Source organism: Pristis pectinata, chromosome 24, assembly GCF_009764475.1.
Source record: "Pristis pectinata isolate sPriPec2 chromosome 24, sPriPec2.1.pri, whole genome shotgun sequence".
Lineage (NCBI taxonomy): Eukaryota > Metazoa > Chordata > Chondrichthyes > Rhinopristiformes > Pristidae > Pristis > Pristis pectinata.
Genome location: NC_067428.1, coordinates 10,121,499 through 10,148,050, shown reverse-complemented (window position 1 = coordinate 10,148,050; position 26,552 = coordinate 10,121,499). Strand labels below are relative to the sequence as shown.

The window sequence follows — 26,552 nt, the reverse complement described above, 5'->3', positions numbered from 1 at the left end:
CATAACTTGGAATCCATTAGCACATTTATATTTGTGAGTGGAAAGTTATTTTTTTTTAAGTTTACACTTTCCATCATCCACCAATGACTTAATTTGGTGCTTGTATGATAATAGTCCAAGGGGGGAAATTAAATCCTTGAAAATAGTCCACAATCCTTCATTTAGTGAGAGCAATTAACATTGTGTTTTAATAAAACTCTACAAACTCAACTTGTAATAGTACTCATTTTTAATTAACATGATCTGACTGTATATCCTCAAGCAGCGGGGAAATCTAAAGAGAGCACTTCTTGTTGAATGTACTCTTCATTGTCTGGCTAAAAAAACAATCTTACTTGCCTTTTGTAGAGTTTTACCTTTAATGATTTTACGGTAAATTCTTTTTCCATGGAGTACCAGCATCTTGGGTCACATTTACTACCAAAACAGTTTTGGGGTAAGGCACTCGACAGTTTTAGTTGCACCTGGAAATATACCAGAAGAATTGGTGCCTTGTATTGCACTGGATGTGACTGCATTGGAGAGGGTGCAGAGGAGATTTTCAGGGACATTGCAAGGGTTTGCAACCATGAGGAAAGATTGGATAAGGTTAAGGTTATTTTTTTGTTGAAACAGAAAGGGCCAAAAGGAGACTTAATCGAGGGTCTAAATAAGGTAAATTTTCACTGCTTGCTTATCAGGAATCTTTGCAATTTACCTGCTTTAGATTTCTCATAATTTTACACACCTCAGTTAAGCCTTCCTTCAGCCTCCTCTGCGCCGGAGGCAACTACCTTAAGCTTATCCAATCTTTCCTCAAAGCTACAATCTTCCAGTCCCATAACATCCTTATAAATCTCCCCTTCTGATAAGTTACCTTGCTAGACAGGAACGCAGAGATAATGTTTCAGATTTCTGAATGGTCCATGAACCCATGTTATTCCTTTTTTATACACAATTTATTTATTTTTGTAATTTATCGTAATTTTATGTCTTTGCACTGTACTGCTGCCGCAAAAGAACAAATTTCACGTCATATAAGTCAATGATAATAAATCTGATTCTGAGGCTGTGGCTGGAATAACCTACCTTTGTCCCAGAGCAGTGCTATCCATTTTAATTAGCATGCCAACATCAAAGAATTTTCACTGGGAAACCCTAACTTCTCTCCCATCCCACCGCCTCATGCATAAAACATTAAATCAGTCACTTCCCAAAGCTTCATTTTGTGACTTTTGGCTTAGCCACCTATATGATCCTACTGGAAGCATATCCTTGCTTAAAACCGAAAGTGATTTATTAAATGCATTGTAGTACAATGGATAAAGGGACTGCATGTTGTAATACTAAGCTACAGACATCAATAGGTTGAAGGTTCAATCCCGGTTTTGTTGCCTAGTTACATAATCTCAGCCAGTGCATGATTTAGGGCAATAGAGTTGGCTTTATTGCTGCGGAGCTTCAGAGAAAAAGATCAGCCAGGGTTTCTACTTTCAGTGTGGAAAGTGTGCATTTGAAAACAGCAGGTGACGACAGCTTCAGCCATAGTGTTACTAATTTGTTGGGTGATATATGACAAGTGTCCACCAGGCACAGTGTTGGTTCCCTGTAAAGACAAGCTAGCATTAATTGGTGCCTTCTGACTGCACTAGATGTGATTACACAGGGGAGAGTGCAGGGGAGATTTACAAAGATGTTCTGGGGCAGCAAAGTTGTAACTTTGAGGAAAATTGGTTGCTACCACCAGGCTCAAGGACAGCTTCTATCCCACTGTTATAAGACTATTGAACGGTTCCCTTATACAATGAAATGAACTCTTTAAGATTAAGATATCTTTATTAGTCACATGTACATCGAAACACACAGTGAAGGGCATCTTTTGCATAGAGTGTTCTGGGGGCAGCCCGCAAGTGTCGCCACGCTTCCAGTGCCAACATAGCATGCCCACAACTTCCTAACCTGTACATCTTTGGAATATGGGAGGACACCGGAGCACCCGGAGGAAACCCACGCATACACGGCGAGAACGTACAAACTCCTAACAGACAGTGGCCACAATTGAACCCGGGTCGCTGGCGCTGTAAAGCGCTACACTAACCGCTACACTACAGTGCCTGCCCTTCTTTTAAGATATCTTTATTAATCACATGTACATCGAAACACACAGTGAAATGCACCTTTTGCGTAGAGTGTTCTGGGGGCAGCCGCAAGTGTCGCCATGCTTCAACTTTTGACCTTACAATCTACCTTGTTATGTTATGACCTTGCACCTTATTGTCTACCTGCAATGCACTTAGCTGTAGCTGCGACACTTTACTCTGTATTCTGTTATTGTTTTTACCCTGTACTACCTCAATGCACTGTCTAATGAATTGATTTGTACAAACGGTATGCAAGACAAGTTTTTCACTGTACCTCGGTACAAGTGACAATAATAAACCAATACCAATAGTTGTCTTTGGGGCAGAGGAAGCTGAGAGGAGACTTAACTGAGGTGTGAAAAATTATGAGATCTAAAGAAGATAAATTTTAAAGATTCCTGATAAGCAAGGGGTGAAAATTTATCTCAGGTAGATGGTAATGAAGAGCTAAGCGAGATCAGCCATGATCTCATTGAATGGTGAAGCAGGCTCAAGGGGCCAAGTGGCCTATTCCTGTTCCTAATTCATATGACCCATTTTCCTTGGCTGAGTGGTCAAAACCCAAGGGACATAATTGTTTGGTTTAGAACAGAGATGAGGAAGATTCCTTTTTACACACAGTGAATGGTGGGGGTTTGGAACTCACTGCCTGAAAGGACGGTAGAGGCAAAATTCAGATTCAAATACAGAAAGAGCCCTGACCTCCAGGACCACAGACCTTGTGCTGGAATTAGTTTGGGGAGCTCTCGTTTTGTGTGTCGTAATTGTATTTTTTTATGCTCCTCAAGATGTAAATGTCCTGTAATGCTTTTTGGAAAATTGTAGTAAATCTACAATTAGTGCATGTGCCAACCTACTGGGAATTTGACCACATAAAGTACAAAAATTGACTTAGTTTGCAAGAAATTTTCTTAACTCAGAGTAACATTGCATTTCATTAGTAAAGAACAGAATTGATATAGAGCTTATAATATAGACGAGATCTTTAACAATTTCAAAGAAGCCTAACAGGGGAATTGCAAGCTGCCCAACTTCCAATTATTGAGGATTTCATAATTAGAGAGGCATTTGTAATAAGGTTGGTCCAGCAAATTGTTGATAGTTCAAATATCAGAAATTATTAGAAAGTTGGCAATAAAAAAGGAAATAGGGTTAAAAATTAACAACAAAAGTTTCGGAGGGATTTGGAGTATGTTATGAGAAATTGTTAATGGCATTAATCCATAGGCATATCGGGGAATTCTGCAGACAGAAAAGGAGAGAAATCCTGTTTTTTTTCCTGAGTATCTTGCAAATTAATGGAAACATTTGGGTTTGAAGCATGCAGGTTATAGGTTCCTTCAACGTTATTTTAAAAATCAAGGTTATTTTAGAAGATGATAAGGAGATGGATTCGTGAGATGGAAATCAACTTTTAAGAACATGATGTGATGTTAGCCATTTGGAATTTTTCCTGTCACTGTGTGCTGCTCGAATAACATAAGCTGACTGCTCATATTCCATAGACAAAACCCACCCCCAAAATAATGTGCCTGATTACATTTCCCCCTGCCTGCTGAAAATTCCTGTCAATTCTGGCATATCTTACATCACCTAAAACTGCATATAGCTGTAAGTGAACTTCTTTGAATGTATTACAAGAGCGCAAGAACACAGGAGCAAGTATAGGCCACTCGGCCCCTCAATCCTGCCCTGCCATTCAATATGATGATGGCTGATCTACCCCAGGCCTCAACTCTTCTTCTGTGCCAATTCTCCATAACCCTCAATCCCCAGATCCTTCAAAAATTTTATCTACTTCCACTTTTTAAGTACTTCTAATGAGTTAGCCTCCACAACTCTCTGAGGTGGAGAGTTCCAGAGATTCACTGCCCTCTGCCAGAAAAAATTTCCACATAGCTCTGTTTTAAATGACCAATCCCTTATCCTGAAACTATATACCCTCGATCGACACTCTCCCACTGGTGGGGACATTTCACCATCTACCCTGTCATGTCCCTTGGGATCTTACATATCTCAGTAAGATCATTGTTTTCTAAACTCTTTGATCAAAAGACCATTTGATACATCTGTATGTGTTGTAGTTATGATTATGCAAAGCTTCCGAAAGCAAGGAAGGAAAAATAGTTACAGAATTCTACAACTACCTTATGTCCTTTCACTTTATTATGCCAAGTAATGAGAAAAGAGTTTGGCTGAGTATGGCTCATGGTCCACTTGCAGTTTACCTTCATTTTTGGCCAGGGTGAAATTGCTACTCCATCTGTCTCTGGGTCTCCCTTCACAGTCCGTCCAAGACAAATACTAGCACGACAATTTATCCCTGCTTCCTTAATCCCCATGCCATCCATTGAGAGAAAATAAATCAGTACTTTAGGGATAATGGCTAGCCCAACATCAGTGGAGAAAATAAAAAGCCTTCCAAATTTTCCTTCGCTATTTCTTTCCTTTAGAAAAGTGATGATTCATTCTGTGGTACAGTTCCAACCACCCCCTCCCAACCACCACCCCCCCCCCCCCAGGGATATCTTCTTTTAGCCCTCAAGGTGGCTAGATAGAGATTCTGAGCATGAAATCAAACACAGCCTCACTCAATCACTGAAGGTACTTTTTCAAGAAAGCTAGTATCACCAGAAGTTGATTAGGATTGATTGCCAGATAGTGATCAAGAATAGAAATCTCAGCAGTTTGTTTCTTACTTCTGGTCCAGGGGTTGGAGCCAATGGTTATGCCACAGTTGTTGTCTTGACTGAGATCAGCCAAGTTGAGATGAATCAGAACTGACACCCAAAGCTAGTTTTTGTTTGAATTAAATCTCCTTGGCCTGAACCATTACAACGCACTCTGAGAACACTGAAGGTGAAAATGTAAAACTAGTTAAAAGTTGGTCTTGCATAAGAACAATCTGAAAACATTCCACGGCATTTATTTAAACTACAGCAAATAAAGCTGGCAAACACATACGTTTATTGATTCCCATATAGGCGAATACATATACCATGTCTGCTTACTTGTACTTTACCTACCCAATTGATCTTTTGGTTTAATAATTGATGGGATGTAACAATTAATTTGTTGCTACTACAGGCAGTTGAATTTACTTTGCCATTGAAATGTCAGACATTTGTTGGTATTTCTTATCTTTCTGTTATTTTTGGACATGAAAGTGATTCAGGTGAATGGAAACATCCAGTTGGTAACCTGGCAGATACTTTACAGAACCAACACTGATATCAAGCCAGACTTGAACTTAGTTAAACATTCATTTTTCAGAATATGGATTTTGCTCAATCCTTCTGGGAAGGTACTCCCACAAAATTGTTGGGAAAGGAATCTAAGGATTGAGACCCATGGAAGGATAAAAGAACAGCAATATATCTCCAAGTGAGAGTGTTGTTGACTTGGAGGGGAACTTGTGGAGCCAGGTGCCTGTTGCTCTTGTCCTTGCTGAAAGGGGTCACGAGATTGGGAGGTGCAGCCAGAGTACCCCTGGCAAGTAACAGCAGCACACTTTGTACTTGGCAGCTACTATGAGTTGCTGGTGGAGGGAGTGAATTTTACAGTGATTGACAGGATGCTAATCAAACTGGGTGAGCTGGAGACCAGGGAAGATGGCAGCTTCTCATCTCAGCCTGCTCAACTAGTTGGTTGTTCAGACCATTGGTAATGGTGCCATTAAGAGTTGAAGTCTCAATTCATATGCTGAAAATAAGGAGCTTATAGTTTTTATACATTGCCTGGGCTGTGGAAAATCTCTCATGCAGGACATAGAGTGTGTTTGTACAAGGTTCAGTCAACATTTCAAACACCTGTCAGGGCAAGTGATTTGACTTGTCATCTCTGCAATGAGTTGTCAACATCTAGCGTGCCAGGGATAAAGTCCTAAGATGGGGTAAGGCCAATTTTACCAGGTTGAAGAATAATTTGGCAAAAATTCATGAGAACCAACTACAGTGTCAGAGCAGTGGAACACATTCAGGAAGGATTCCCAATGAAGTAATATGTTCCCAATTGAAAAAAAGAGGGAACTCCCAAATCTAAACCCCTGTGGATGTTGAGGGACATCCAGATAAAGCCAAAAAAGGCAAAAAAAAAAAAGGCAGGTTATGGCAAGCACTGAAAGACCACAGAAAGCCTGTCAGATTGCAGAAGGCGCAGGGGTAAGATTGAAGAGGAATCAGGAAGGCATGATGAATTGGCAGGGATAAACTAAAAAAACTAAATTTAAAAAAAAATATGTGACAGGAATGAGGATAATAGAGAAAATAAGCCCCAATGGAGGCTAAAGTAGTAGCCTGTACATGGATATGCATAGTTCTAAATTAATATTTTGTGTCTTTCTGCATGGAAGAGGATAATGATATTAAGGAGGAGTGACATTAAGTATCAGAAATTATACATTTCTAAAAAAAAATAAATGATAAATTAAGGAGGAGGAGCACTGATATGAAGAATATTAAGTATTAGAAATGATAAATTTAGAGCAAAATTTAAATTTAGGGAGAGGGCAAATTAAAATGTCAATTAAGTGGATAAATCCTCAGGTCCAGATAATGTGGTACTATTGTTTGAACAAGGAGAAAGGGATGGAGCATTTAACTAAACCCCAGTGAACCTAACATCAGTTGGGGGTAGAGTGTGTGGGTGAGGGGAAGGGTTGAGGTGAGATATTGGAAAAGTTGGTCAAAGTGCAAGGTTTTAAATTGGGATCTTCAAGAAAGTGTGGGAACTGAGAATGTGAAGTAAACCTTGGTTTCAGCCATTCAGCCCCACCTGTTTGTATTGCTATTTGTGCTGTGGGAAAGCAGTAGTTCTGTTCCCAAACCCTAAATCATAACAGGATTCTCTCCAATATTCCTCCCTAATAACATCAAAAGCCAGACTAATCCACCTGATCAGCTTTTTGAAGGGTTTTACATTATGCAAAATACTGCAACAGGTTTTACTGATCACAAAAACAGGAAAACAATTCATGAAAAGCACTGAAGTGTTTCTGATAAATGTCACTGTTAAAATATGTAAATTCTGATCTGTTTCTGTTCATGGTTTTCAGGTGCAGACAATGCACTGAAACCCTGAGCCACTTCCCCCAAAACCATGCAATGTCAACACATATAATCCTCCTCCATATGCCAATGATGCCAGAATGCAATGAACAGTCACACACAAAATATTTGTAAGGATTTGACTGGGAGAAAGGAGGCCTCAGCTGCACAGTTTGTTCAGCAACATTAAGTAAAGAAGATATGTATGTCAACATGGACCTTGGCATCTAAATCTGCCACTGATCCATGTTATTTTTAACACCATAGGGTAGCTTGCTGTCCTGAGTTTAGCTCTTGATCATTCCTTTCCAAAGCATGCAGCCATTATTCATCTTTGTAACAGTCCTGTCAGCATGGATTGAGAAAATCGCTCTCCAGTTACTCACTGCATTTCTCAGAAAGCTGTGAACTTTCCATGATGGCTGGAGAAAGACAGAATGTCTACCCAGTCTGCTTGTATCCAGCAGAAGTGAGCTGGCAGGAGCTATTTATGTCAGTGGCTCTGTCCTGCTCCAGTTTCCTTTCATATGGTTCCTTCTTACTTCGTTTTGCTGAAGTCAAAATCAACTCTTCAATTTAAAGGAACTATCACAGTCTGGGTTTCTCAGACTCACCAAGTCTCTGACATCAGTGGACCTTTTCTCCCCAACACCCAGAGTAACTGTTGCAACTTTAACGGAGAGTTGTTGTTCTCTGTCCCAGTGTCTGGATTATCTCAAGCCGTAGTATAGACTATCTTATTTATTGATAGCAAACTGGATAACTACTCCAACAACTCAAACACAAAATGCTGGGGGAACGCAGCAGGTCAGACAGCATCCATGGAGGGAAATAAACAGTCCACATTTTGGGACGAGACCCTTCATCAATTCTTGTGGGCTGCACCTAGAACACTCTATGCAAAAGATGCATTTCACTGTGTGTTTCGATATACATGTGACCAAAAAAGACATCTTATCTTAAGGAACAATTTATGCACTACTAAATCCATGTTTCATGATGATTGAGATGATAGCAAGGCAAAGGTTTAAAATGTTAATCTATCACCCGCATGCCACCCAATCAGGTTATCGAATGAGATATTGAAACAGGAAATCTTTGTGACAAGCTTTCCCATTGGAGTAGGCGATCCATATTATTGAGCTCGAACTTGCTGGAAAATGCCAGCTGTTCTGCAGCAGAGCACAGACCTGCTGGAGTTGTCCACAGTTCTACTGGAGAATGTTCTGTCGAACCTCTCCCAGATGAGATCCAGGAACAAAGAGCCCACTACTTTGAAAGGAGTGGAAGGGCTGCAAGGGAAAAGGGTAAATATAAAGTAGAGAAACAAAGGATGCTGGAATCTAGATGAAAAACACTAAATATAAGGTAGTTCATATCTTTTGGAATTAATTGATATTTAATGTTTTTGATTGTTTAAGTTTTTTCGTGTGATTTAAACATATTTTCAAAAGAAATTGAGTAATTTTTAACATGTTTTAGTTTAATTGATTTTTGACAAATTTTAATAACTTTAAATGTTTGGGTCAGTCAGAATGTTGGTTGGAAAAGATCCTTTTCCAGCTGGTTTGTGCAAAATCCCCCCCTACTCCTTCCCCCTTGCCCCATGTGAGGGCAATAAATCACACAAGGTCCAGCCGCTGCACAGGGCCCCACAAGCTTGGATCAGGCGACACTTGGCTTCATTAATGTTGGCAGATCTGAAGAGACCAGTCTGTAGTCAGTGGGCATGTCCACAGTGAGCATCAGCACTTCACCGCTTATGGCAAGTTATGGTTCCATATACTTAGATCAGATATGCTTCAGACCCTGATACATTGGTGGCATTCCACTGGACACAGAAGGGTCAACTCAATGTTAGACCTGAAACATTGGTTTCTCTTTCCACAGATGCTGCTTAGTATGTGCAGCATTTTCTGATTTTATTTCAGGATTCCAGCATTTTCTGTTTTTTGAGTTTCAGCTGCCCATATGTAGCTGGCAGTGCAGGTAACTTACCAACTCTACCAAGTGGATCGGTCTTGGCCAGTGTTTTCAAGTACGTGGAACAGTTGGACCACTGTCTACCCAACCTACACCAGACTCCCAACTTGTCACTGACATCTCTAAACTTACTCTTACTTTTACAAACTCAAACTCTCTGGCTTTTATTAAGCAAGTTCCACAGAATTATGAGCACCTCAGTGGCACATCTTGTAGAACTGCGGCTCACATCTCCAGCTACCCAGGCTAAATGCTGCCCTTTGGTGCTATCTGTGTGGCATTTACATGTTATCCTTGTGACAGTGTATGTTTCCTCCAGGTGCTCCGGTTTCCTCCCATATCCCAAAATGTGTGGATTGATAGGTTAATTCACCAGTGTAAATTTCCCTTTGGATGTAGGTGAGTGGTAGAATTTAGGGAGTAGTTGAAGAGACCGTGGGGAAAGTAAAATGATTGAGTGTAGGATTAGTGTAAAAATGCAATGCTTGATGGTTGGTACAAAGTCGATGGGCTGAAGGGCTTTTTCCATGCTGTTTTTCTCTGTAATTGCATTTACCAACACTTGGTCTGCACCCTTCTATGCGCTGGTGGTTCAAGTCCTCATCAAGATACTTCCTCAATGTTGTGAGAGTCTTTACCTCCACTACCTCCTCAGACAGTGAGTTACAGATTCCAAGCACTTCTGCATGAAAATATACTTCCTCAAACGCCCTCTAAACCTTCTGGCCCTTACTTGAATCTCAGTCCTCTAGTTTTAGACACTGTTGCTATGGGGAAAAGTTTCTTACTATCTACTCTACCCTTCTTAGTTTTATATACAATATTCCTCTCTTTCATTGAGGACTATATACAATAAGTTTATAAGTTGGAGTATCTTTATATTGAGCTGTGAATCCCTCAGGGATTTGGGTGGTACGGTGATACAGCGGATGGAGCCTCTGTCACACACCTCCGGTAACCCAGGATCAATCCTGATGCCCAGTGCTGTCTGTGTAGAGTTTGAACATTCTCCCTGTGACCAGGTGGATTTCTTCCGGGTGCTCCAGTTTCCTCCCACATCCCAAAGACGTGCAGGTTGGTACGTAAATTGGCCACTGTCAATTGCCCCTTCTGTGTAGGTGAGTGGTAGATTTTGGGGTGTGGGGGGGGAGGGGAGGGGAAGTTGAGGGAAACATGAGGAGAATAAAATGGGATTAGTGTAGGATTAGTGTAAAATGGGTTCTTGATGGTCAGTACAGACTCAGTGGGTTGAAGGATCTGTTTCTGTACAGTATGACTCTTTGACTCTGAATGATCCTACCTTTTACCATTGGCATCAGAAATAGTGGTCACGTTACATCTCTAGCAAGGTGACACTTTATCCTTCACTGTGCAACCATGGGTTCCAGGAGGCTGCTTGAATGGAGCAACATCTAAAGCATAGAAAATTGCTCTAAGGTTTTCACAGTGCACACTGAAAGGCCGTTCGCTCTGGCTGGAGAGTCTAGCAGAACACACAGTCTCAAGATTAAGGGTCAGCTGTTTAGGAATGGAATTTGGAAGTATTTCTTCACACAGAGGATTGTGAATCTTTACAACTCACAGGCCAAGAGGGCAGTGGATGCCTGTTGATTGTGTGTTTCACAATGGAAATTGAAGGAGAAAATCAGGGGGCTACAGGGATAGGATAGGAAAATGCAGATCATTTGGAAAATTGTGTTTTAGCAGCTCAATGGGCTGAAATATTGTTATACTCTTCTTAGACAATTTGACGTCATAAATGAATTTTTGTGGTAAAAAGAGACCATCTCTAACAGTTCTATTGTATTATAAATAGTGCCCTCCAGATGATTCATAACATTTCAAACCAGCATTTTGTAGCCCAAAGAGAAATTCCCTCAAGTTGTGAAGAGAATAATTCAAGCTTTCTATTGCAAACAATCCCAGGTGCAGTTCTGAGAGTCAATTCCTTACATATTTATTCTAATATATAAGAAGTTAGTTCTAAAAATTCAATACATGCAAAAAAAATCCATTTTGCCACAAGTGCCCTGAAGAAACAATTGAATAGGTCAAGATTTATCCAGCAGTGGGTTTACCGTGACATTGTCCTGTCAGTCAAATGCTTTCAGACCCTACATATGACATTTGGTGTTGCATAATTATGCAAAATTTTATGTCTTGCATGAAACCTCATGAATTTACTGTTAAACATCTTTTATACAGTTGCCAAGTATTTCACTAAATGATCTGCCTGCTGTGGTACTGAGCCAAATTTTGGTTTGATCCTTATTCTCTCCCTCTATGACCCACTTGAAAATCTCTCACTGTTCCTAATACTTCAGCCTGATGCCAGTTTGGTCTAGGTACTCTCCTGAAAAATACCAGAGAGTGTTTTGTGCATTAAGGTGCCATATGAGCACAAGCCACGATCATAGGATTCACCATCTTCAGCAATAAACAGGTTTATTTTCCCTCGGCTAGGAAGAGAAACATCAGCCTAGTACTCAGTAGTTAGTTGCTGCCCAGCGAGTCCAGCTGGAGAATGCAGTTTGATAAATCACGGGTGATCACAGGGTTGAATACAGGTTCAGTTCAGTCCACAGAGAAAGTCATTGCAGTTCATGCATTCAGGTGAAATGCCAGTGGACAGCTGACCCTAGTAATATGAAAAATAGTGGCTAACTCAGGGAATTAAGTCCAAAATAGCAATGCATTCCCCAGAAGGAGCTGGTATGAAGTAGAAGTGAGAAGACGCCTGAGACCTCCCTTCAGCCAAAGTAAGATTTAAGGAAAGGTAGCTGTCCTTTTCACTGTAACAGTGTGGATTTTAATATAAAAATAACAGTGAGGTAATCAGTGTTCATTGTTATTAAAGAGTAAACCTGAGAGTAATTTTCAGAGATTGCACAGAAAAATACATAAATCAGTAAGCTGCAGCCCTAGATGTCTTGTTCTTCGAAAAGCTGTGCTCCACCAATTTCTCAGTGAGAAACAGTGGCTCAAATACTCAGAACTTGAAATTTTACCCTGCACTAACTAAACAAGTCCAGATAAAGCTAAACCTCGTCCATTAAGTGAATCTCTAATTAAGTCCAAAATTTGGTTGAAAACCTCTGTTGAAAATTAAATTTTACAAGTGTGGAGTCTAAGTCCTTCCCATTTTATTTATTGTTGGAGAAAGTTTGTGGGATGAACAGCCAGCACTGACGTTTGGCATTGACTGCAAAATCAAAGTCAAAATAGATGTATATACAACAACTGGAATAAAAGTTTTAAGATCCAAAATGATATGCTTGTCTTGACAATACGTGACGTGAGGAGCATACTGTTATGTCCACAAAGAACAATGAGACCAACAGCACACTTCACCCATTCTATCTAACAAGGAGTTTCTTTGACTCCATCATGTCTATTGTTGCAAAAAGGCATCAGGCAATTATACTCATGCACCCATATCGTTGTGGTGGGGTGCTCAGCCATAACAATCACATGCACGTAATTGCTACCTGTAGTACAAAATGATGCATCATATTGTAAGACCACCTCTCAACCAGCACAACCGTTTCATCTTGTTACTATTCTATACAAAAGGTTTTATTCAGCTATTCCCGCAAGCTGTTTTCATGGCACGTGTCTTTCTGTTGTGACTTTCAAAGTTTAACCTTGGTTTATGTTAAAGCAATAGAAATTAAAGTAAGGGCTAAAATTGATGAGATTCAGGAAATTCTAAAATACAGACTTAGGAGGAAGCCACAGAATTATTTCATTAAGTTCTTTCAAAATATTTCATTGAGAGTACAATGGACTTCAGCTTTTGAGTACATTTTGATGAGGCTATCGAGCTGAAGGTGATATAACAAGACCAGTGTGTCAGCAGGTAATTTGAATTGAATTTTCTCCCTGTAAGCAAGTGGTGTGCTAGATAAATATGGCACTCTGACCCTGGCTGCCTAATCGGCAGAAAATGCACAGCTTGCTGGAAATAGTCTATTCTCTATCAATTATGTCCTGATCTCCCAAGGCACAGCAACTGAGATTAGAGTAAAGATCAAAGGGAGCGATGAGATTAATGGCCTTTGGCACTTCTATCCGAGCATTACAGCTTTGGATGTTACTTTGAGGCTATAGAATTGAAATAGGACATTTTGTCCAGCTGGTCTGTGGTCCTGTTTATGTCTCATCTAAACCTCCTCTCACCCATCTTCATCTAACTCATTCAACATAGCATTTCTTCCTTGTAAGAACATAGGAGCAGGAGTAGGCCACTCGGCCCATCAATTAAAGCTGTCTTTTCAGTGGGGTTCGCTGTCAGAGGTGTTGCCTTTCAATGGCACATCAGAGGTTCTAGAGGTATCTTAGGTGGATGTGAAGGATCTCATTCCAACAAAGCAAAGCAGGAGAGCCTAATTTCTGAATCTCAACAAACACCAGCAAGAACAGATTATCTGATCCATTTATCTCATTGTCTGTGCTGCTTTGCTGTCAAGTTATAATAGTGCTTACACATCAAAAACGCTTCAGTGACTATGAAGAACTCAAGACTATCCCAAAGTACTGAAAGGCACCTTATGAATGAAAGAAATATATACCTGCCAGATTTAGCTTGTAGCAGGCAGCAAGGAACTATCTGCTTGGCCTCACCTTCATCAGTCCACCTGTCCTTGATGCAGTAACCCATGTGGGCATTGGTGAAAGTGATCACCTCACTGTCGTTGTGGATACTAAGCCCAGTCTTCACACAAAGCAGACCCTCTATGACGTCGTGTGACCTTACTACTACAAAACATGGCAACAATTTGAACAACTGTAGCAGCTTAGAACTGGGCATACATAGGGCAAAGAGTAGATTGAATTCCACAACAACATTATGTATCTTCATGTCCTGGCATGTCTTTGACCCCACCATTACCAAGCCATAAGACCAACCCTAGGGTCCAGTGAGGACTGGAGAAGAACATGCTGGGAGAAAAAACAAGGAAAGCTGAAAACGAGCTGCCAACTTGGTTAGTTATCAAAAAAAATCTGAGGATGCTGAAATTCTGAAATAAAAACAGAATATGTTTGAAATACAGGCAGCGTCTGTGGAAAGAGAAACAGTCAATGTTTCAGATCTCTGATCCTTCATCATCACATCCATTTGATGGATCGTTCTGTACCCAAAATCTACCTTCCCCCTTTCTCCTTATCTGTCTCTTCCTATCACCCACCAGGTGCTGTCTCGCATCTCCAGTCCTTCCCCTTCCCCCACCGGGATCTATCTGCCCGTCCTCCTCCTCCTCACCTGGTTCCACCTATCACCTGCCTGCCCCTGCCTCATCCGTCCCTCTCACCCCTTTACACTAGCTATGCCCCCTCTACACTCTCGGTCCTGATGCAGGGACTCGACCTGAAACGTCGACCATCCCTTTGTTTCCACGGATGCTACTCGACCCACTGAGTTCCTCCAACAGTTTGTTTTTCCCTCCGGATTCCAGCATTTGTAATCTCTTATGACTCCTGAAATGTTAACAGTTTCTCTTTCCACAAATGTTGCCTGATCTGCTGATTGTTTCCAGTATTTTCTATTTTTATTTGGTTAGTCACTTAATGTTTGTAAACTTTCTAAGCCATGCTATAGTGTCCTCTGTGGCTTTATTCAGTTCTTGTACATCAATAATACTCCACAGCAGTTGTGTTTTGCCACAATATCAGTATGCATTATTGCAAAGACATCCAAAGACGTCCAGGCAGTAAACTTCAGACAGAGCTAAGCAGTCCCACAAAGCAACAGATGAGATCACATCCAATCATGAATGGTAGTGGATAATTAAGCAACTCGTGCAAGGAGGCTCCACAAACATCCCCATCCTCAACTGAAGGTGGAGGCTAGGGCATGATTGTAAAAGAGAAGGCTACAGTGTATACAATCACCATCAGCCACATGTGCAAGTGATTGATCCATCTCACGGATCAATCTTTTAACATGGCATCCAGGACTGCAAGTAAAACTGAAGTCCGTGGGAATCTGAAGAAAATCACCATTGTCCTAATTTGTACCTTGCACAAGGAGACGTGGTGTGGTCGTTATTAGGCTGATTATCTTAATCCCAGGATATTGCTGATGGGCAGTGGCCTGGACCCAACAATCTTCAGCTCCTTCATCAATGAGCTTCCTTTCATTGCCTGTTGATGGCTATGCAGTGTTCAATTCCATTTGCACACTAGCTTTTGTTCATCTATGCCTTCAATGGGTGTCAAAACATATCTGAGGAAGGAGAGCATATATGTGCAGATGGGCTGACATCCATTCCCCAAACTGATACTGTAGACTCTTAGCATTCATCACTTCAAACTGAAAGCATAAATTGGTAAAATTTACCTCCAGCAATAAAGCATGACTTCAATTTTGCATTCTATTTTCCTTCATTCTGATTTATTGCTTGTTCAGAAACATCAAGAAACTGCTGTAAATGATGCAGTTTCCTATTGCTTAATTAAAACAGAAAAAAGGAACCCCTCCTTAATTATATTCTAACACTGCCAAGATGCATACCTAATTGACTAGTAAGAAGCAAGATATTCTCCTTGGTCATATGCATTTTAATGAATCAAATATTTTCGTCACATTTTAATATAATATTGGACAGTACTAATGGGATCTGTTGATAATTGCCTAACCTGTTGCCCTACTGTTGAATCAAGTTGCCATGGCATCCATTAATATATGATGTTGCCAAGGCTGTTCACTGATTTGTTATTACTAGCAGCAAGATAGTATGTTAGTGGAACTTCTTCAGACTTTTCCTCTCAAAATTCTCAAGCAAGCTTTTAACACCATGCCATAAAATTAATGTATTGTATAATTAGATATTCAGAATTATGCTCATTTTGTTTTTGTTTATACCTCTCAGAGGTTTACTTTTCAAATTTTCTTCCTCTTCTGCACTCTACCAAGGGACCCACAGCAGATTACCAGTCTCCTTCTGTCTCCCTAAATGATCATTATCAATGTGATAGCCCAGCTAGCATTCAATGGGTAATGCGTGTGAGACAGGTAATGTCATTGAGTCAGGATGACAGCTCTGACTCTTTAAGTGCTGCATTTTCTTTCAAATGAACCATGGGATATTCCTCTTTATAAGATGGCAATGAGCCATCTTCTTTAAGTACTCCCACAGTGGAATGAGGTAGCAGGTTCCAGGAAGCTGGCTCAGTGACAGTGGAGGAACAGCCCAGCCCTATGTTTCCAAATCAAAAAGTACTGGAGAACTTGCAGGTCTCTTGCCCCACATTGCCTTTGAGATAAATTGTGAATTTGGGACATGCTATTGAAGAAACCTTGAAGAGTTTCTGCAGAGGATTTTCAGATGCTACACTCTAGCTACTGTGCAACAGCAGTGGAGAGAATAAATGTTTAGGATGGTGAATAAGGTGCCTATCAAGAGGGTCACTTTGCCTTGGAAGCCACTAAGCTGCATCCCATCACATTGTCAGAGGTGCTCTCTTTTGGATTTGATAATTCAGATGAATATGAAAGATTTGGTCCTATTAACTAGTTTGTCAGAACTTCCTGGGCTTATATTGGATACTGTTTTTGTCTATAATAGGACAGTAATTATTGCTTTAACCAAAAGGCTGTTATGTTCTGAGCTCCTGCCAATTTGTTCTTTCTTCTGACAGTGAGCACCACCGGGTTATTCACAACCAGTGGCTGACTTTAGCTCTGGTCTCACTTCAAAAATTGAGCACTGATTGTTGAATCAAACTGGGATCTACGTTCACGAAGAATATAAGGCATGGGATATCCATGAACTGACAGCCTAGTATGGAGCTTTACCTTAATGAAAGAGAAAGCAAAAAGGTTGGAGCTGTCGAGAGAAATTACAATGTCTTAATCTACTGAATTCTCTTATCCAACATGTACGACAAGGTAAACAGGTTGACATAGGGGTCTGAATGGAAGGAACTGTGTTTTATATTAACAATACATTCATAGGTTCCATTGCAACCTGCACCCATCTAACAACTAGTACAATGATAGCACTTCAAACGTTGCTGCATCTCCCAATATTCCTATCTTATTATCTGCTGAACAAGATAATGGGAGCTTCAATTGATCTTTCCGTACTACAGTGGTAATATGTTCAAGTACATTTTCCTGTCAAACCTGGTTTATTGGCAGCAAGGTGTGGTGAGAGACAAAGTCATTAAAATTAACGGATTTCAATTAGTGTGACAGTGGGAAACAGATTTCAATAAACGAAAGATGTGTACCAATGGGGAAATTAATCAGCTTTGACACCAAGTTTCACTTAAGTCTCTTCATGCCCTTATCTGTCAAGGCAATTCTTTTTATACCTTGTCTGCTGTTTTTCAACCTGGCTACACAGAAACACCAGAAGTAATGAGCATTTATCTGTAACGACTATTTTCTGCCACACTAGAATATTATTAGGGCAGAGACAAAGTCATTAAAAATAACAAAGTGGAAAATACAGAGACTGGGGTGACTTGCAGCCAAGCTTTTACCTTGAACTACTAAAGAGCAGTGAAAATAGTTGTCATTACTTAATGAGCATGCAAAGGGAGGCTAATTGATCTTTATCACAATTTTTAGAATTTTTTTTTCCCGTCTACCCTACAATTTTCTGTCCACTGAGGTTGCTTGGTCTTCAGTGTCATGCCCAGTGGGTTATTATGTGTTTATGAGCCAAGGTATTGAGTCCCAGTTTATAATGGCAATTCCCCACAAGGAGTTACTGACACATAGTCCTTCCAGCTTGTGCTGCCCACTATCAATGGACATATTCCTTGAGATTTCATCATGAAGTTTCCCATATCCAACAGACCCTGTCAGTCAAGCAGCCACGTTTCAACAAATTCCAACAATTTTCTCACTACTAAATAAATATTCTGAAAGAAAAATGCTTTGGTTTTTCTCCTTGGTTGCTCATAGCAGCATCAATAAGGTTTTTTTTCTTGCCGGGAAACTTCAGCATAATCCTGGTGAATTGGCAACCTAATTTTTGACATGGATCCCTGGATGGTATTTAGGAGTGGGAACCATGCTGACTTTCCTCTCACTGGCAGTGGAATCTGAGAACTTCCAGATATGTCTGCCTCTGTTTCATGAAACATGGTTATCCAAAAAGCCCATCTTGAAATTAGAATTCTGCAGAACAGAGTTGAACGATCCTGTATTTAGCATTTTGTTGCAACCATTTGTAGGTTAGCTCACCAATTTTTGTCTTTGGGTGCATAATTTCTCATGCATGTACAATGTCCAATGCCTAGAATAGCATTACTCTGACTGATTTGACTCCATTATGAAAATGTCACATTATACTTGCAAATCGTCCATAGTATTGCATATGGTGGGTGAAAGAAGAACATAGTTTAAAGCAACATAATTTACTGGTACAGGATGATCAGTGGAAATGGACTGCAATATCTTAATGGTGGGAATAGGTACATCTTCAGGTCATTTAAAGGATATTCCCTGTTACTGGGGTATTTCTCTGATATTGATGAGAATAATTGGCTTCCTTTCCCCTATGCTCTTTTCCAAACTATAACACAGGAATTTACATATATAACAAAATAAGATGCCTCAATTGTGACAACCACATGGCAGATGTTTTTAAATATACTGTCTGCTAATCTTTATTCAAGGTTGCTTAATTAAATCATCTGTGAATTTAAATTGAAGTTGTACAAACATATTTCTATTAATATTAATATCAGTTAATGGCCTGAAATGTACTCATCTTTTGCCAGCTGTTCAGAACCGCCAACTTTCTGTTCCTCATGGATGAATAGATTCCATAATTCCGTGCCTGTGCAATGCAGCAGAGTTGTATGGAACACACTGGAGGTCAGATGCCAGTGTGACTGACTTCTCCTGCCTCTGGGCCCAGGCGTGGTTCTGTGCTAATGGCCCGGATACACTTTGTATCTGACCCCTCAGCTTAAGTCAGACGTGGCAGCATATTTAGCCCCAGTCATTTGAGAGGGATCGCCAACTTGTACGCAAAATTTGAATTTAGTTTTCTCTTTCCTTTATATTATCTAATATTAATGTTTTAATTACTTTTCACCACATATTGTGTTAATAATTAAATTTATTATTTTTCAATTTTTAAATAATTCACTATTCCTTTAAATTATTTAAAAATATTTCAACAGTTTTTGAATGTCTCTGCTCAGCAGAAATACTTGATATCAGTCGAAAGGCCTTTGGCAGCACAAGCTTTCAAAAGGCCAGTAGGGCGATCCAAGGGTGGGGGCTCTGGATCCACCATCTGAGGCCCAGTTGCCACACTTGGACTGCATCACTTCTTGGAAAAGCTGCAGCAGTGCTCATGGCTGCAAAAGGTTAGTGCTGCTGGAGGAGAAGCCTGACATGCATGCTTGAGGCACAGGCTGATCAAATATGATTCATTGTTTCAAGCAAAACAAGGTTTTAAATGAAAAGGAATATATGTATGCAATTTTTGCATTTCTTTCGGCTAACTTTTTGAAACAAGAGCTTAAAAAGTATCTTACATCTCCAGTGTCAAAGCTTATTACGTTGGCCTTTGAGGGATTTACAAGATCATTGGAATGATTCTGTTGAAGAAGGCCCTTCAGCCCATTTGGCCTCTTCCTTCCAGGAGACCAACCGTACAACTTGCCATTTTAGCATCTAGTTACATCTTAAATAAATGCAGTACCCTGGCCTCAACTTATACTGCTGTCAAAATAAATGCTTTGTGTAATCTGTCCTAAGCTTGCCCTTCCTAACCTTAAACTTGATCTCATCTTAACCTGTTGGCCCGGTACACCTGAATAAATCTGCATTTATTTCTTTATCCTATTAGGTATATAATGTGCTTCAAAAGACCTTTCTGGATATGTGGTTTCTCAAGAGCTGAAGTACTTTTTATAACTCATTCCCCTGAACACAAGCAATCTGTCATATTGCACTCATCCGCTCTCCTCTGGGGCTGTATATGTTGCAGCTGTCAGACTGCCTCTTTTATTCTGATGACTCGGTGGATGCTGCTGGAAAGCTCACATTTATTCCTTGATACTAGATGACCTGAGAAGGAAGTGATGGATCATCGAGGGATGAGTTATGAGGAAAGACGTGATAACCTGCAATTCTTCAGCACTAGAAAACCACATACCAGAAATAACTTTATGATAAGAGAAATTCATGTATAATTCAGCTGAAGATGGTTTGGCATGGGATGCTGCTTGGGATAATGGTTATGTAGTGGTTATGATTCTGTATTAATTATGCCGGTGGCTGCTGGGTCTATTGAAATATCGAAAATTATGATCAATAGATTAACATTAAGTCAAGGTTTTGATAGATATGGATCAAAGATGTTAAAGTGATAGTCTAGTGAAATTCTTGTATCAAATCAAGGAGTCTGAATGGTTTACTTCTGTTTCAATGTTCAGTAACCTAGAAGGAATGAACTGAAACCCTATTATGGCAAATTCTGAAGCTTTCAATAAAACAGTCTAGATTTCTACAAAAAAAATGGATTATTGGAAAAATCCTGTTGGTTTACTAATGAACTTCGGGAGAGAGAGCATTTGTCACCCTACATTTGGGTCTAGTTCCACATGGCACACTGGAACTGACTCTCGATGTCCTCTCAACTATCCAAGCACCAACTTGTTTAAACGATGCTATTACATATTAGGAAAGCCAATAAATGTGACCTTGCTAGAATCACCCACTTAACGTTACACAGAAATATATAGAAGGAAATATGGTGTTAATTGAAGAGGAATGGGAGGAAGCTAGTGTAGAGCATAAACACTGTTGGTTTCCACTTCTATTTCTGCCCTGTGATTACTTCATGTTTGTGAACACATTCTGTCTCCTGCAGTGATGTCCTGGGGCTGCAGTATTGGCTTCCTGCTACTATGGCTGTCTTCCTGTGATGGCTGTGATTCCTAGCACTTTGTTGACTGAGATTTCTTAGGAATCCTTGGTGCGGAAATCAGTGAAGTGCTGTCTTACTACCAAGAGTTTATTCTACCTTCCCACTGATATTTGTATGGATGTTTGGATCAAGGCTGTAATTCTGATAGAAGCAGAAATGAGCTTGAGTGAGCAGGTTATAGTGAGCAGGTGCTCCTCAAAATTAATACTTGACGTGCATGTGAACAGTGAGAGGTAGGACTTTAGAACAACTTTCTGTGATTTGCATTGTTTATTGTAATGCAGGTAATTTGCATGGTTTAAACATGGCAAGTAACAGTTAAGGTCAGTGAGAATGAACTTGTCAACAATGAAACATTTAGAAAGGTACGTGTTACAACTCTGCACAGTCTGGTCCTATGGGTTCAGGGCAATGTCACATGGTGACCCAACATCACCAGACTGGCTGAAAGTTTGTTTCATTGTCTATTTAATAGGAAAAATAATTCACTCCAAGCATTTGTGAAGAAAGCCAGTTAAAAGTATGTCTCCTCTTTAATTTTTCAGCTTTAGCCCAAAGGAATGAGATGAAGATTCCTCTCTTGACAGTTGTTGAAACCCCAAGTGGACTCAGTTTTGGCAGAGCTACCCTAACTTGTTGTTGGCTTGAATCCACAGCCCTATGATTTTGTTGTAACTGCTCTGCTCTGGTTTTAGGTTGCTTTGCCAAGGGGTTTCCACCTTCATAAATTGGGTTGCTCCCTAGATATGCCTCCTGCTGACTGCAGCACTGCTTGCATAATGAAGCTTGATTTAGTTTTGATCAAAGTTAAATATTTTATATCCAAGCCAAACCAATGCTTTTGAATGTTGTTTCCCTGTCCCTGCACATCCTGTTCAGAAATTTCAATGCTTTATAACTTCGACTGACTTCACATTCCCGGAATGATCTGTCCTGCCTTATAATGGATTAAATTCAACGGAGAACCATTCCAATAGCATGGAAACAAGTCCTTCAACCCACTGAGTCTGCATTGACCATCAAACACCCATTTATGCTAATTCTACACTAATCCCATTTTATTCTCTCCGCAGTCCCTTCAACGTCCCCCAGATTCTGATATCCACTTATACACTAAGGGCGATTTACGTTGGCCATTTAATCTACCAACCCACATGACCTAGGCACATGGAAGGAAGCTGAAGTGCACAGAGAGAACCCACAGGATCACAGGGACAATATGCAAACACCACACAAACAGCACGAGAGGTCAGGACTGAACCCGGGTCACTGGAGCTGTGAGGCAGCAGCTCTATGAGCTGTGCCACTGTGCTAACCTCGATAAGATAAAGAATCTGTTTAATTGCGCACACACAGAATATCATTAATAAATGTGCTTAAATAGAGTATCACTCACCTAGTAGGCACCAAACAAAGTTATCTGGCCAACTAACGCTGCTGCTTGTGCACACCACGAGCTTCCTCCCACCCCTTATCACCTAATACCATTGCCATCTATTCCTGTCTCCATCACATTCATATCTCCATCATACTCCCCTGATAACTAGTCAGGTATTTTTTCAAGCTTATTGGGTGAATTTTATTCTTGTGAAAGGTAATTATTGGGGAACACAATTTGGTGAGTTTTAGACAAGTATCTGGAGGCTGCCTTGGCCATCTTCCCGTACAGCTTTGGCACCTTATGGTGAAGTGCTGCTTTGCTATCAAGAACAAGTAAGTCAACGAGGAGACTTCGGTTTTTGGAATTGTTTCCTGGTTTGGCCTTTACATCCTGGGTGAGGATGTAGTTGGGAATACTGACTGTGCATTATCTTTCTCGATTTGTTGAAGCATTCCTGGATCTGCCATCTGTGCCTTCGACATGGAGCAGATTTCCAGCATTTTTGACGGACGTTTCAAGGAGCAGAAGTCCCCAGAGTCTATCTGGACACCGGTTCCTGAGGAATTGGTTCCAAAGCCAAGGTAAGTGAACCATTCGATACCATGTCACACAATACAGTTCAAAATGAAATCTCTTGAATCTTTTGGAGACAAGATGTTAAAACTGCAAATTTAATACCTTAACTTGGAAATTCTGAAGTGCCCAAATGGATGTGCTAGATGGGAATTGTAGCTGACACCCTACTGTAAATTTCCATTCAGGATCAAGGGTCAGGTGGGGAGGGAGTGTCAACCGTCATGAGATGATGATTCGGACCCGGGGTTGTGTCACCAGAGAAGGTAGGTTGCTGGGGGTGGGGATAGTGAAGGTTGTGGTCGCATTTGGTGGGCTCAAAGTATCAAAGGAACCCTTAAGGTTCAGAGAGTTGGTGTCCATGACATGTAGGATGCAGATGAGAAAATGTTTCTTCATTCAGAAGGTGGCAAACCTCTGGAATCCTCTACCACAGGAGGCAAAGCCAATGAATATATTTAAGGAGATAGGTAGACTTTTAGGTGCAAAAGGCATGCAAGGGGTACAGGGAAAGATTGGGAGTGCGGTATTGAGTTAAGGGATTAGCAGTGATCACATGGGATCATGGAGCAGGCTGCAAAGGCCAAATGGCCAACTCCTGCTTCTGTTTTTCTATGTCCTACATGTATTTTTCATGCAAGTTGAGGCTTCTCTTGAGTGAGGACGACCTTAACCTGACTTCAGAAAATTTTGAGCTGTGGGCTCGCCCCCTTTTGAAGCAATCACCACTTTATCACAAGGGCTCCAGAAGTCAGAGAAAACTGTATATGCAATTTGCAGTATAGGTTGTTTTTAAGGCTGGGTTCTGGAGTCAAAAGGCTGGTGTCCAAACTCCTGATTCACCAAATGATTTAAAGCTTAATAATTGGATAGAAAAATGTGTAGAAAGCAAAATTCACACAATAGAAACATTCGCTGTCAGCTTGTTTCCCACCTCTAAAGTCAGAAACTTGTAAATTTAAGCCATTTCCAGGATATAAGGATGTAATCTGTGCTGACACGTCAGTGCAATATTGATGAAGTGCCAGTTGTTGATGGGTTCATCCAATGAGTCACATTAAACTAGGCTCCATTCAAATGCATGTCAAAAAGTCCATGGCACGGCCTGAAGTGTAGTGTGAGGCTCTCTCTAACTCTTCCCTCAATAAAAAAAACAATTGGACAGTCCTCTCGTTGACATTTGCAGGATTCTGCTGTGTGAAAAATTGGTATCACATTTGCCTGCTTTGTGCAGAGATAAAGCATTTTATTAGTGTGTTCTGTTTAATGTCTCACATCTTGTTATGTAGATATGAAAGGATTGTTATGCTATAAAGACAAGAGAAAACCGTGCTTTGCCAAAATAATAACACTAATGGAATGTTTCTGACAGAAATTCCTTGAATTTAATTCCAAAATTTTAAACAACTTTGTACAATACTTTCCCAGAGATTGAAATATTAGTAGATTGGTTTACAAATGGATCCTTATTAGTTTTGTTTGGAGATCAGTATATTAGACTCCAAAAAACTGCCATGATAATCATTCAGAACTGAACTTTATCTAAAGTTTATACACAAAGCTGCTGTAACAAACCAAGTACTGTGGGAAATCAACTTCATGGCACTGGAAGAATTAAAGCAAAGTAACTTGTTTACTTCATCAGTCCCATTGTAAATATTTCGGCATGTTTAACAAGATCCATACTTGAGTCCTAAGCTGGAAAAAAGAGATGTTATCAAATGATACTTTAGGCTGAGGGAAACCATTTAATCCATGTAGAATATTCAACCACAACACTGTAAAACATCATTCACTGCATCCATTTGCTCATTGAATGATCCTCTGGATCTTTGCACTTATCACGCATAGATGTCCTGCCAAAGACTGATTATTCTCCGCTTGAAGGGAAATCTCTTGATATCAATGCTGAAGTTACCGTTAACAACTCAAGTCCTCTGATCCTACTCTTTCAGTGTATTTTAAATTAATTTTCTAGGGTCACCTTTTCCATATGCTTAAGAATATCTTTTAAATGCTTTCCATCCAGCAAGAATAGACCAAATTTCTCCAATTCCTTCTCACGAATCAGATCCCAAAGACTGGAGTTCAGTTTTGTGGCTCTTTTTGCATTGCTTCCAGTGTCTGCATGATTCTGAGGCTGAGTGACTAGATTTAGATGCAGCACTCAACATGCAGTTTGACTTCCACTCTATTGTTTTGGATACATGGTTCAACATTTTATTGGCTTTGTTAATTGCTGATCTGTGATCTTTGGATGTTGAGTATTGATTCTGCTAAGAATCCAAAGTGTCTTTTAGCTTCGAGCAATTTCAGTATCATTCATCAAATATGCACATTGCCTGGTTTACAGTTTTGCATTCAGTGCTTTACACTCATTACATTAAATAACATCTGCTGCTGTTTGGCCCCTCATAATCCTTTTTGTTCACTCTGTTGTTTCTGTATTGTTTCATAATCGCCTGTTGTTTTCTACTCTTCCAGTAGTCTCACAGTGAGATTTTAATGTTGTGTTATACCCTGATTCCTGACAGCTTTGAACTCTATTGGTAATCTCTCAAGTGAAACTTTTTAGAAGTCTCTGTATACAACATTTTATTATCTATCATTGTGTATATGGTCTGTCACTTCCTGGAAAGAAAATCCCTGGACACATTGGAGCTTCTCAATCTAAAGCAATGCTGACAGCTATCTATTAGGCTGTTGTCCAGGTCATCTCCAATTTGAATCCTTAATGATTGATTTCATTATTTCGTGTGAAATAGAATTAGGACTAATTGGTTTGTAATGAAAATGGAAAATGTTGAAAGCACTCAGCAGGTCAGGCAGCATCTATGGGGAAAGAAACAGAGTTAAGCTTTCAGATCCATGATTTTTCATCAGAACTGAAAGGACTTAGAAATCAGACGTTTTCAAGTTTCAGGGAAGGAAGAAAGTAAGAGCAATAACTACAAGACTTAATGACATTAGTAGTGGTGCTGACTGAGAGAGGGTGGTGAAGGCTTGTTAATCACAGGTGATCTACCTTGGGGAAATGTAGATAGGGGAGATTAAAATAAAACAGAGGAGCAGAGAGAGAAAGATGGAAAAAGAGAAAAAATATCTGGAACAATAAGATGTACAGTGGTGAATCAAAATTAATCTGTCAATAGTTGCTTATGTTTTTTTTGTTACTTTTTTAAACATACACACTATGTTTACCTGTTTTCAAACTTCAGTTGTTTCTGAATCTCTTCTTATAGAATCATAGCATAGTACGGTATGGAAACAAGCCATTTAGCCCAACTCATCCACGCCAACCCGTGGGCACCCTTCTGTGTGAATCCCATCTCCCAGCACTTGGTCCATTGCCTTCTCTGCTAACCCAATTCAAGTGCTCATCTGGATACTTCTCAAATGCTGTCAGTGACCCAATTTCAACCACTCTCTCAGTACCTTAATAATCACCAGAGTTGTTCTACCCTTTAACTTTAATCTAACTCATGAGATTGATTTGTTTTGAGTGCCTTTTTGGTCCTCTAGCCCTCATGATCCATTGTTAATTCTT

The 26,552-nt window shown here is 40.1% G+C and overlaps 1 protein-coding gene across 6 annotated transcripts in view; it reads left to right on the top strand.

Moving 5' to 3' along the window:
• Positions 1 to 26,552, top strand: part of sema6bb (sema domain, transmembrane domain (TM), and cytoplasmic domain, (semaphorin) 6Bb) — a 426,944-nt gene that overhangs the window by 358,356 nt on the left and 42,036 nt on the right. For all 6 annotated transcript variants that reach the window (XM_052037846.1, XM_052037845.1, XM_052037844.1 and 3 more), the window contains one exon: positions 22,882 to 23,013. In XM_052037846.1, the coding sequence (XP_051893806.1) occupies positions 22,882 to 23,013 (132 nt within the window). The remainder of the gene's footprint in view (positions 1 to 22,881; positions 23,014 to 26,552) is intronic.